Consider the following 13,370-nt stretch of genomic DNA (forward strand, 5'->3'; position numbering starts at 1 on the left):
ATGTGACTCCAGAACCACTGATGTCTTCTCAAATGACCTGGCAAAGCCCACACAGTTGGGGGACAATTATGGATGGGCAATACATGCTGGTCTTGGCTACGATTTCTGCTTCCCATGATTGAATAAAGTGAGTCATCTTCCGGCACAGAACTGAACCTATCATGTCAACTGTGAAACCAGGCTTTGTCTTTCAGTAATGAGAAAGGGACATGGACGGCAATAGCAGGAACTGGGCTGAGACAAGTTGAGCTCTGCTATCATCATTCTTTCCGTTTCACTGCACTTCAGACACTAACTGTATCAGTCATCGAGCTGGTGGGCTGATGACAAAATAAATCTTGGGCACAAAGGCATTGGAAAATATTTCAAACCCTGGAACATCACAGCTCAGAGACACACCGCAAAGCACTGCACATTTTAAAGACAATTTATTCCCCACCTTTCATATTTTGCAGGGATCCGTAAACTTAAACAAACTGTAAGGAGTTTGTACGTTCTCCCTGCATGTCTGCGTGGGTTTCCTCCGGGTGCTCCGGTTTCCTCCCACATTCCAGAGATGTACGGGTTAGGAAGTTGTGGGCATGCTATGTTGGCGCCGGAAGCGGGGTGACACTTGCGGGCTGCCCCCCAGAACACTCTTCGCAAAAGGATGTATTTCACTGTGTGTTTCGATGTACATGTGACTAATAAAGATATCTTAAAATAGTTTTGAAATCCACAGATTTAAGTTTGGTATAAATACAATGAAAAGCTGAGGTCCCAGTTGAGGCAACGGGGATCCCAGCCGAGGCAACTGGGATCCCAGCCGCAATAATCCCAGCCCGCAATAATTCCTACCCTGTCTTCTACCTCAAAATTAATTTGCTGCCTGAGCAATAAGTTGCCTCTAATTCCATTTGTTCTCTTTTTTACCAACAGACTCTTATGTAAATGCACTCTGGAAGTTCTTTAAAATTACATTCACAGGATGTAACACTACATCCCTAATTAGTGTGTTGATCCCATTACCTCTACAGGGTATCAACTGATGTATTGAACAAAGACACTGGAAACCAAGGTTTAGTACAACTTGTTCTTTATTAGCACTTCGCATTTGATTCACTGTTCCAACTTATCATTTATTACACCGTGATGGATATTCACTTTCTAGACCCCAAGGGGCTTATTGCTAACCTCAGCTTTTTAGCACAACAGCAGGAACCCCAGGAAGGTTTGTTGATCTCCTCAGCTTTTCAGTACAGCAGCAGAAACTGTCCAAGGTTCAAGATTTTTGTTGTTCACTAAATTAAACTTCTTTTTAGCACATCAGCAGAAACCGTCTAAGGTTCGAGATGTTGGTTGTTTGATAAGTTAAACTTCTAACCGGTACACTTTGTTCGCCCTCTTGACTTAATCAAGAGAAGCAACGGGGTCCACGTGGGCCTAATTAAACACTCCATCCACCTGACCTTAAGAATGTAGTTGAGAAATATCACATACCGATGATGCCAACTAGTGGAAAAAACAGTATGAATATTAGAAGGCAGTTAGGGTAGGTAGGAACGACAGAATGAAATGACAGAGAGAAGGGGTGACAGAAAGAAGAACTAGAATTAATTCCTCACCGACGCACTGTTCGTCTGCGACTTGTTGGTATGACTTTTTAACTTGTAAGGATTCTACTTGTGTTTGGAAATCCCTTGTAAGTTACAAATCTTTGTTAAGAAGTACTTATTAGAATTAAACACGTCTCACTTAAAATAAAATAAACTGTATTTAGACTGCTTCGTTAGCTGGAAGTATCTCTTCCTTGGTTGAGAGCGGGGACCCACCACTTGAAATAGTGATTGTTGACAGCTAGACTTTTCTGTAGAGTCTGAAGTAATGAAATAAACTAGTCCTTGAAGTGTAGGTTGACACGTATAATCTCCCTAAAGTGAGGGTACTCGTAGATACTTATACCAGATAGAATTTAAAGCCTTGACTTAAGTTTAGAGCTCTCGGATGGTACATCCAATATCATCACAATACTAAATCACAAGAACTCACAGCTTGGACTCAATCAGAATCAGATTTATTATCACTGACTTATATGACATGAAATTTGTTGTTTTGCGACAGCAGTACAGTGCAAGGATATAAAATTACAAAAATAAATAAATAGCTCCAAAAAAAAGGAATAATGAGGTAGGTTCATGGACCATTCAGAAATCTGATGGTGGAGGGGAAGAAGAGTGTGGGGTCTTCAAGCTCCTGTACCTCCTCCCCGATGGCAGTAATGAGAAGAGGGCATGTCCCGGATGGTGAGGGTCCTTAGTGATGGATGCCGCCTTCTTGAGGCACCGCCTCTTGAAGATGTCCTCTGGTGGTGAGGGTTGTGCCCGTGATGGAGCTGGCTGAGTCTACAACCCTCTGCAGCCCCTTGCGATCCTGAGTACAAGAAGAGTACAACCTGTGTGAGATGAACCAGCCAGGCTCTCTCTGAAGGGGGTGGCAGTCTTCTCTGGGTTCTGAACTCAGGTCCTCCTCCTTGTGATAGTTGTTCCCAGGTTGTTGCCATGGATGTCTCAGACAGGCATTTCTTTTGTACAATTTTTCCTCCAATCCTCTAAAGGCTTTCTTTGTTCTGACCCCCTGCCCAGGACTCTCATGACTCTGAAGTCAATCATTTCAAGTTGTCGCTCATCCAAGGACTGGGTTAACAAGACATGGCTGTTTTCGTATCAGGCTAGAGAGTTCTTTAATTATAAAGGTGGCTGTTCATACTTCACTGTCCATCAGACCTTTCACAGGATGGCAGTTCACAGACACCTTTATCTGTTGATAGTGTTTTCCAGGTCAGATCACACAGCTGTAGAGCTGTCTCAGGTATGCTTTCTCATCGAGAAGGAGGAGAGAGAGAACAAGGTTATTAAAATATACAACCCTTGTAAAGAATGTAAGAATTGAGCAGGACCAGCAGGAATTTATGAAAGGAAATCGTGTTTGATTAATCTAATGAAGATGTGACTGGCACAATACATAAGGGGGAAGTAGGGGAACGAGGGGCGACTTTATAGAAATGTTTAAAATTATGAGAGGTATAGATAAGATGGACGGTAATAGTCTTTCTCCCAGAGTAGGGAAGACCAAAACTAGGGGGCATAGGTTTAGGCCGAGAGGGGAAAGATTTAAAGGGGACTTTAGGGGCAACTTTTTCACGCAGAGGGTGGTGAATATATGGAACGAGCTGCCAGAGGAAGTGGTAGAGGCAGGTACAATAGTATCATTTAAGAAGCACTTGGATAGGTACATTGGGGGGGGGGGGGGTGGGGGGGGGGTGCTTTGAGGGATATGGGCCGAATGCAGGAAATTGGGACTAGCTGGGTGGACACTGTGGTTGGCATGGACTGGTTGGGCCGAAGGGCCTGTATCTGTGCTGTATTGCTCTGACTCTGACAATTACATGTCCATCACATGACCACTGAACTTCTTTGTTCTGTTTCCCCACATCTCCTCTTACCCAGCAGCATGTCCTCCCGGACCCTGTTGGGATACTTGCTCCGGCTGTGTCTCCAGCACCAATGTATCCTTCAAAGGAACGTAAGAAAACAGGAGCAAGATTCCGGCTTCTGCCCTGTTCCCTTCCGGTCCTGGTGAAGGGTCTCGGCCCGAAACATCGACTGTTTATTTCCCTCCATGGATGCTGCCTGACCTTCTGAGGTCCTCCAGCATTTGTTGTGTATTGCCAGGAGCAGGAGGCCACTCATGCCTACCCCACCATTCAACATGATCATGGGGCTGATCTGCCCCGGGCCTCATATCCTCTTCCGTGCCAGTTCTGCACAGCCCTCAATTTGCTTATCTTTCATAAATGTATCTACTCTTTTAAATATTTACAATGATCCAGCCCCCACAACCCATGGGGGGGGGGGGGGGGTAGCAAATGCCAGGGGTTAGCGCGACGCTATTACAGCACCAGCAATCGGGGTTCAATTCCCGTCGCTGTCTGTAAGGAGTTTGTGCGTTCTCCCGTGTCTGCGTGGGTTTCCTCCGGGTGCTCCGGTTTCCTCCCACATTCCAAAGACGTACGGGTAGGTTAACATGGGTTTAAAGTGGGTGACGCGGACTCATTCGGCCGGAAGGGCCTGTTACCACCCTGTAAATAAAATTTTAAAAAATTCACCCTTGCCCAGATTAAACTCCATCTGCCATTTCTCCACATCTATATCTGAAACCATCTGCAAAAAGTAATCCCTCAGTTTTAAATGTCCGCCCCCTAGTCTTGTAACTATGTCCCCTTGTCCAAGACTCTCCCACTAGTGGAAGCATCTCCACCTCTACCCTGTCAAATCCCCTCAAGATCTACGTGTTTCAGTAAGATTCCACCCACCCCACACCCCCCCCCCCCCCCCCGCCTGTCTTATGACTCCAAACAATATAGGCGTAATTTCTTTAGCTGCTCATGCCAAACAGCCCCCTCGTTCCAAGGAAAGAAACTATAAATCTCTTTGGGCCGACTCCAATGTCAGGATTGTTCTTTTCATTGCCCTCAATCAAACAATCTGCTAAGGTTTGTCAGGCACAACTTGTTCTTGTGGGATCTTTCCGACTAATTCGCAGTTTAGAAAACATCATCACTTTCAAACAGACAGGTCACCAGGGATTCTGCAGTGCGTATTACGGGTGAAGGGGTTGTATTGTATGTGACTTAGTCTTACAGAGGGAACAAGTTGGATCTATTGTCTGTGCAGTGGCGCAGCTGGTAGAGCCACTGCCTCACGGCTCCAGTGGTCCAGGTTCGATCCTGACCTCGGGTGCTGTCCGTGTGGAGTCTGCGTGTTCTCCCTGTGACTGTGTGGGTTTCCACCAGGTGCTCCAGCAGCTAATAGAATGTGGGAGCTGGTAGGTTAATCGGCCATTGCAGGATGTCCCAAGTGTGCAGAATCTGGGTGGAGTTGATGAGAATGTGGGGAGAATAAAATGTGCTGTATCTACGACACTCAGCTGTTCTCAGGCAATTCTAGGCTGGAGCTGCCTCAGACGGTGTCAGTGACCACAAGGCTGATGAGCAGTGCCTTCATCATCAGCCAGGGCACCTGTTCCAGCTTGTTTTTCGGGAATGAGTGAGACTGAACCTGTTCTAATGTCTTCCTCGGCAGCATAGCACAGTGACACACACTGCCCACATTCATTAGCAGCCGAGCCCTTCATCAGGCGAGGTGTGAGGACAGGGAACTGACAAACTCGTCCTTCACAGTACATGATCTAAGCCAGCGTCATGGGAGAAACTTCACAAAGGAAGGCCATTCTGCTCTGGGAATGTATTTCCTCTTGCAATACCGCTTGGAGTCAGCTGGTGTCACTAGGGAGCTTATTTTAAACAACAACAACCTTGAATCTGACTGGCTACTGAAGGAAATACCCTAAAATGTTAAAAAAAAATCGAAACTTAAACGTTGACATCTCTGGAGCTGGAGACTGTCAACAAGTGGACAGTGTGGGTGTGAGTTTCGCTAAAACAGTTTAGAGTTGATTGTGTGTGGGTGTTTGTGTGTTTATAGCCTTTGTGTATATGAGAATCCAAGTATTAATGTTTGTGTACATGTACCTTTCTCCATGTGCAGGTGAATATCCTTATCCATACACAGTTTCTTGCTCCCACACTAAAAGATGTATGTAGAGCAAAAGACAGACAGAAATCAGAGAGCGGGGTAAAGGGATAATTTCAGGTTGAAAGCTATGCCCGGTGAGTGCTGTAGGTATCAATCTTGTAGCATTGATATCGGTCTACATCAATGATGTTGAAGAGAGCAGTATATGAAACGTAGTCTGCTGATGGTACAAATCTAGGTGGCAGTGTGGGTGTTGTAAAGATGCTTCAGTGGGATACAGACAGTGAATGGATAGGGACATAGCAGGTGGAATATGCAAAGGAAAAAACATTAGGTCATCCACCTTGGTGGAAAAAAAATGGAAAATCAGTTATTTTTCAAATGGTGAGTCATTGAAAAATGTTGGTGTTCAGAGGGACCCGGGTGTCCTTGCAAGTTAACATGCAGGTACACTGAGCAATGAGGAAGGCAAATGGCCTTTATTGAAAGATGATTTGAGCAGAAGGGTAGAAACATCTTGCTCCAATTAGATAGGGCCACACCTTGGAAATAAAGTGTTCAGGCCTGGTCTGTCTCCCAGGAAGGATACATGTCTGATAGAGGGAGTACAGTGAAGGTTCACCAGATTGAGCCCTGGGAGGGCGCATTTCCCAGGTGAGGAGAGAATACACAGACAAGGCCTGTTCACCTTTGTGCTTAGAAGAACGACAGGGAGTCTCATTGCAATGCACAAATTCTTATGGAACTTGCTAGGGCAAATGTAATGTTGGTGTTTCCCACCCCACCCCACCCCCCACCCCTCCCCGCTGGGGTCTTTAGAGAAACAAAGGACTGCAGATGCTGGAATCCAGATGAGAAACACAATGATGCTGGAGGAACTCAGCAGGCCAGGCAGCATCCGTGGAGAAAAGCAGACGGTCAACGTTTGACCCTTTGACCCATCCCCCAGTGGATCTGCTCTCCCCTCCTCCCCCGCACCTGCCCATCACTATCTCTTACCTGCATCTAACTATCACCACCTCGTGCCCACCCTGCCTCCCCTCCATTGTCCACCTATCACTTCTCTGTTTTTCCCTCCTATATATTGGGCTTCCCCTTTTCCTATCTTCAGTCCTGAAGAAGGGTTCTAACCTGAAACGTTGACCGCTTGCTTTTCTCCACGGATGTTGCCTGGCCTGCTGAGTTCCTCCAGCATCATGTGGTATTTAGAACTAAGGGTCACAGTCTCAAGATTTGGGTCATCCATTCAGGGCAAAGTTAAGAAGAAATGTCTTCGCTCAGAGTTTGATGAATCTTTGGAATTCTCTCCCTGAGGCAGTGAAAGTGCACTCACTGAGTACATTCAAGGAGGCGATCAGTGGACTTTTATTAAGGGAATCAAGGGATGTGAAGGTAGTGCAAGGAAGTGGCACTAAGGTAAAAGATCAGCCGTGGTGAAGCAGGCTTGAGTGCCCACTCCTGCTTCTACTGCCTTATTCCTTTACACACACACACACACACCCAGCTCAGGGTCCATATGTACTCACTGGTAAGTGCCTTGTCTTGCACACTGGTCAATATCCCTCCCTGTCCACCCGCTCAGTGCCTCCACCCACTGGCCACCATCGTTTATCCACTGGTTACCTGCCAATGGGCCACAGCCTTTAATCACCCACTGGTGTGCCCTTATGCACTGTCCACTTTACTTATCCAGTGGTCAGTGCATTATTCTACCCAGTGGCCAGTATCTCTCGTTGTCCCAGTGGCCAGAGACTCTCCCTACCCAGTGGCCAGTACATTTACTCTACCAAATGGCAAGTACCACCCTCCCAGTGGCCAGTTCCTCTCCACACCCAGTGGCCAGAGCCTCTATCGCCATCCACGAGATGATGTCAGCGTAACTGGTGCCTGAATGGACCCGGGGAGGGTGGGTATTGGGGTGAGTAGGGGTGTTGGGGAGGGTGGGGTGTTGGGGTGGGTGGGGGAAGTGGTGGGAGGGTGGGTGTGGGGATGTGGTGGGGGATGGGTGTGGGGGCAGTGGTGGGTGTGAGGGGGTGGAGGGGGAGTGAAGTGGTGGGGGGTGGGTGTGGGGGTTGGGGAGGGGGTGTGGGGGAGGGGGGTAGGTGTGGGTATGTGGTGGGGGTGTGGGTGTGTGGCGGGTGGGTGTTGGGCGGGGGGGGGGAGTTCTTACACAGACTGTGTGGGTGACCCTGGGGTCTGGTTTGGGGCCCGGGAGTGTAAGGACTCGGGGTCCGGTGTCTGAAGCGACTGCAGCCCAGACAGTCCCATCCCCACCCCACCCCACCCCCGGGCCGGGAGCGGCGCCCTGGTGCTAGGACACGCCCAGGCGGGTGGCGGCTTCCACAGGGCATCAGCTCAGCCGTGAGGGCGGAAGCAGAGAACAGAATAGAAGCTGGCGGAGCGGACGGGGCCGACGGCCGCTCCCTGTCCCCTGCAGAGGGGCTAGCACGTCCACGCTGGCCGAATAGCCCAGGCGCCAGCTCCGGTCTGCCCCTCTCCCACGGGGTGGAGACTCGGCCGGGACCCACGAACCATGGATTTAAAGAGCGAGCTACTCAAGTCCATCTGGTACGCCTTCACCGCCCTGGATCGGGAGAAGAGCGGCAAGGTGTCCAAGTCCCAGCTCAAGGTAAATCCTCCGTGCCGGGACAACACCCAGAGGCGAGCCGGCAGTACTGAGGGAGCGCCGCCCGCTCCCTCACACGGCGTCCTCGGCCACCGAATGGGTCTTAAAAGTCCCCTCCCCCAGGTGGTGGTCTAATAACCAGCTGGGGAATGGGGAATACACAAAAAGTGCTGGAGGAACTCGGCAGGTCGGGCAGCATCCACGGAGGTCGACGTTTCGGGCTGAGACCCATCATCAGGAGGCTGCCTGACCTGCCGAGTTCCTCCAGCACTTGTGTGTTGCTCCAGATTCCAGCATCCGCAGAATCTGGGGAATAACGAGTTGGATAGATGGAGGGATGGGCTTCCTCGTTGGTGGTCCCACCGGGTCGACTTGCTGCCTCTCTTGTCCTAGGGATTCTGAGGTGGGCCAATGTTGGAAACTCAACCACAGGGGGATGCCTGCTAGGTTGGGCGGCTTAGAGTGCAGTGGGCTCCTTCCACTGTTTGTGCTAGCCCCGCTGGTGTTACTCTTGCAGCCAGTCGAGGAGCTCCATGCCTTCCCGGGTGCTCCTCCAAGGCCTTCCCATGAGTTGGTGAGGACGTTGGAAACTTTGAGAACGTCCTTGAAGCGTTTTTCCCCTGACAGAGCTCAGTGCTTGTTTTGGGAGTTTGGTGTTGGCCATGTGGGAGGTGCTGACTGCCTTCCAGAGCTTTTTAAAAGCTAATTTCAGTGTAGGTGACCATGAAATCACTGGATTATTGCAAAACCTATCTGGTTCAGAACTGAACTGTGTTGTTGGCCTGGGAGAGGGTCACCCCTTCTGCCATTTTACAGTGGCACAGCTAGTGGAGCCACTGACTCACAGCGCCAGTGGAAAGGGTTTGATCCCGACCTCGAGTGCTGTCTGTGAGGAGTTAGTACGCTCTCCTGGTCACCACGTGGGTTTTCTCCAGGTGCTATCCGTTTTCCTCCCACATCCCAAAGACGTGGGGGTTGGCAGGTGGATTGGCTGCTGTAATTTTCCCCCTAGTGTGTAGGTGAGTGGTTGAATCTGGGGTCAGTGATGGGAACGTGTGGAGAATTTTTAAAAAAATGGGATTAATGTAAGATTATTGTAAAGGGGGTGGTTGATGGTTGGTGTGGACTTGGGTGTAGAACATCCTGTTTCCCTTCCTCTAAGGCTCTAATAACATCGGTATTGAGATGCCTGCAGTAGGTAGTCCATGTGTCAGGAGTGTAGAGGAAAGCAGTGATAACTGCCGTTGGTGCTGGGTTTGCGGTCTCGGCCTTTGAATGCTCCATTCCCCGGTTGCCCAAAGGCTGTGCTAGCTCACTGGGAGTGATGGTGAATTTCATCACCCACTGTCACTCAGAGGTGGCTCCCGAGCTACAGAGAGTGATCCAAGTTTTCCAGGATCTCACCATGTTGTCAGACAGGGGAATGGTGTGCAGTGGGGGTAGGTCGGTCAAGGACCTTTTGTCTTCTTGAAAGTTTAGTGCAGTGACCACCCTTTCCCTTAATATAGTGAAGGACTCAGTGATGCTTAGAGTACACATGCAGTTCAGCATCATCTGTGTACAGTAATCCAATAACTGAGATTGGGATCTGGAGAGGGGATGATGAAGAGGGAACAGTTTCCCTTTTATCCTGTGGACCAGCCATGCCACTGGGCACCTTTTTGGGCAGTGTTGCAATGAGAAAGGTTGGAAAAAAAAGGTCGATGCACTGACACCACCTTGATTGGACCCGATCTACATTGGGATTGGGTCTTTGGCGGATACATTGGTTAGGATTGCAGCTTGCATGTTATTGTGTAGCAGAAGTAGAGCAGTGAATGAAAGCCATAAAAAACTTACAGATGCTCAAAATATGAAACAAAAAGAAAATGCTGGTAAAACTTAGCAGGTCAGGCAGCATCTGTGGAGAGAGAAACTGAGTTAACATATCAGGTCAAAGACCTTCGTCTGAACTGGAAAGAGAGAAAACAAGCTGGCTTTTAAGTTGAGAGAAGGTGGTCAAGAGATAGATAGAGTGCAGCAGATATCTCTGAGACAATGGTATTCTATCCTCAGTCTGTCCAGAGGTGTGGGAAATGGATGAGGTGTGGTCAAGGGCTCTGTCTGCTGCATTGTTTGAGGAACCCTGTTTAAGGAAGAATGAAGACATTTCAGAGGCAACTGTGGAAAGATGTAGAATGGTGATGAATTTCATTTGAAAGCCATATTTGTGTAGGGTTCTCTGTAGTCCCTCTCATTTTACAGAGGTTGAAAATGGCTGTTGTCTATATTCTTAATGGGTTTGTCAAGTGGTGAAGATCATGTCCATTGTACCCCCTGCTGTGGGAGGAACTGGCTGGGGAGGACATTTGTGATGTTTCTTTCTGGTCAGGCAGTGGAGAGACCTCTCCGTCGGTGGAAATAGAGATGGCTCCTTTGTCATGTGCATTGTACGTGACAGTGGAGAGCGATGAGTGGGAGAGTAAGCAGCTGGACAGACTGGTAGTGAGGAGTAAAAAGTCATTAAAAAGAGGAAGGGACACAGAAATAAGCTTGGGGAAGTGAAGTACTTTGCTGGTAAGAGAGAGAGGGAGAGAGAGAGAGCAAGGTGCGATGAAATAGAGAGAACGGGGAGCAATGAGCTAGAGAGTGAGAGAGAGTTCATAGTTGCAGAGACCGTCAGATGTGATGAGGGAAAGAGAGTGTGAGTGTGCTTGGGAGAGTGGGTGGGGTGGTGGTGGTTGAATGAGCTGGAGAAAGAAAATGTGAAGTAATGAACTGAAGCGGGAGAGAGATTCCTTTTGCTATTAAGGCCAATATCCTATTTGCTGTCTTAGCTGCACGTTTGTTTTCAGTGACTGGTGTACAGAGACACCCAGGTGTCCGGATGTCAACATTCCCAGCTTAACACAATTTTAAATAACGTGCCACCTCTTTTTCAGCTCGTGTCCCCACTATACTGCCCCAGCACGTATTTTCTCACTCGCTCAATCTGTCCAAGTTGCCTTGAAGCCTCCTCACAATTCACCGTCCCACCCACATTAGTTTTAGAACATAGAACAGTACAGCACAGGAAACAGGCCCTTCAGCCACGATGTTGTGCCGAACTAATTAAGCTAATGACACCTAATCCCTTCTGCCTGCACATGGTCCTTGTCGCTCCATTCCCTGCACGTTCATCTGCCTGTCTAAGAGCTTAAACGCCTCTATTGTATCTGCCTCCACCACCACCCCTGACAGCACATTTCAAGCACCCACCATATTCTGTGTGTAAAAAAAAACTTGCCCCCACATCTCCTTTGAACTTTCCCCCTCTCACCTTAAATGCATGCCCTCTACTACTAGACATTTTGACCCTGGGGGAAAAAAGATACCAACTGTCTAGCTACGCCTCTCATAATTTTATAAACTTCTATCAGAGGCCTCAGCTTCTGCCACTCCAGAGACAACAACCCTAGTTTATCCAACCTCTCCTTATAGCACATGCCCTCTAATCCAGGCAGCATCCTGGTAAACCTCTTCTGCGCCCTCTCCAAAGCCTCCACATCCTTCCTGTAAATGAGGCGACCAGAATTGAATGCAATACTCCAGATGTGGCTGAACCAGAGTTTTATAAAGCTGCAACATTGACTTTTAAACTCAGTGCCTCAACTAATAAAGGCAAGCATGCCGTTGGCCGCCTTTACCACCCTATTGACTTTTGCAGCCACTTTCAGGAGCTATGGACTTGGACCCCAAGATGAGCCGGCACTGATCTGATGAGTGGAATTTCTTAAGGAAATATTTGTAGAAGGTTTTCCAGTCTACCTTTATGTTCCTTGCAGGTTTACTCTCGTACTCTATTTATGCTCTCTTCATCAATTTCCTTTGTTCTTTGCTGGAATCTAAACTGTTCCCAGTCCTCAGGCTTGCTACTCTGGAGATCCTACAAAGAATCTAACACTATCCTTAGCTTATTTCGTCAGCCTTGGTGGGTTACTTTACTTTTCATATTTTACATCAGGTAGTAATGTATAAACTGCTGTAGTTCCTGCTTCTTGTCCCCCTCTCCATTTCCATTTCACCCCATTGTTTTCTCTACAGCCTCCCCTTTCCGTTATTTTAGTTGCATCCTCTTCCTTGGTAAACATCAGAACCTAGTTTGCATTTAGTATTCAAGCAGTACTTGCATCTCTTTGTCTTAATCCCAAGTCCGTCCCACGTTCCTCACTACTCACTTGCTGTTTGCATACAGAAAGCTGCTGTATTTTTTTAACTGTCGTTCTCATGTTCACACATTCCCAATTTCCTTTTCCTTTTCTCTTCCTCTCTCTGCAAACAGTGTTCCAGCTGGAGTTACCACCTGATGTAAATCATGTGCCTTTCTTTTATTTCATAATCTTCTCTGTTCCCTGTGTTATCTGGGGACCTCTGGCTTTGATTCCTTTACTTCTCCCTCTTGTGGGATCCAAGGTGAAGCCAAACACAAACTAGAAGAACAACACCTCATCTTCCACTTGGATAGTCTACAGCCCAATGGTATGAACATTAAATTTTACAATTTCAGGTAACCCTCTTTTGTGTTCCTTTCCCACTCCCACCTGTCCACCCAGGGCCTCCCTCCCTTTGTTCACCTTTTCTGGCCCTTCACCCCCCCCATACCCACACTCATCGTCCTCTCCCACCTGGTTTCATCTGCCCATCATCCCCCGCCCCCCAATCTGGTCCCACCCCTCACCTGCCAGCCCCTGTCTCACCCTCCCTCTCACTTCTACGTGCAGACGATCCTCCCTCTACATTTTTCAGTAGTGACGCAGGTTCTTGACCTGAAACGTCGACCATTCCTTTCCCTCCGCAGATGCTGCTCGGCGCACTGAGTTCCAGCAGCAGTTTGTTTTTTGCTCCAGGTTCCAGCATCTGCGGTCTCGTGTGTTCACATTAATGCCAGTTTTTTTCATTCTTCCCACATTCTCATCAACTCCCCTCAGATCTACCGTTAACTTGCACACCCGGGTAATGTTTTGGTATGATTTATTATTGTCACCTATACTGAGGTACAGTGAAAAACTTGTCTTGAATACCGTTCGTACAAATCAATTCATTACATGGTGCATTGAGGCAGTACAGGGTAAAAACGATAATAGAATACAAAGTAAAGTGTCAGAGCTACAGGGAAGTGCATTGTAGGTAGACAAAAAGTTGCAAGGTCATAA

General features: G+C 48.1%; 1 protein-coding gene across 1 annotated transcript in view; it reads left to right on the forward strand.

Moving 5' to 3' along the window:
• The first annotated feature begins 7,947 nt into the window (after positions 1 to 7,947).
• Positions 7,948 to 13,370, forward strand: part of LOC127578386 (differentially expressed in FDCP 6 homolog) — a 48,747-nt gene continuing 43,324 nt past the window's right edge. The window contains exon 1 of the mRNA XM_052030356.1: positions 7,948 to 8,202. Within this exon, the coding sequence (XP_051886316.1) occupies positions 8,107 to 8,202 (96 nt within the window). The 5' untranslated portion in view covers positions 7,948 to 8,106. The remainder of the gene's footprint in view (positions 8,203 to 13,370) is intronic.

The sequence above is a fragment of the Pristis pectinata genome, chromosome 15 (assembly GCF_009764475.1).
Source record: "Pristis pectinata isolate sPriPec2 chromosome 15, sPriPec2.1.pri, whole genome shotgun sequence".
In the NCBI taxonomy this organism is placed as follows: Eukaryota; Metazoa; Chordata; class Chondrichthyes; order Rhinopristiformes; family Pristidae; genus Pristis; species Pristis pectinata.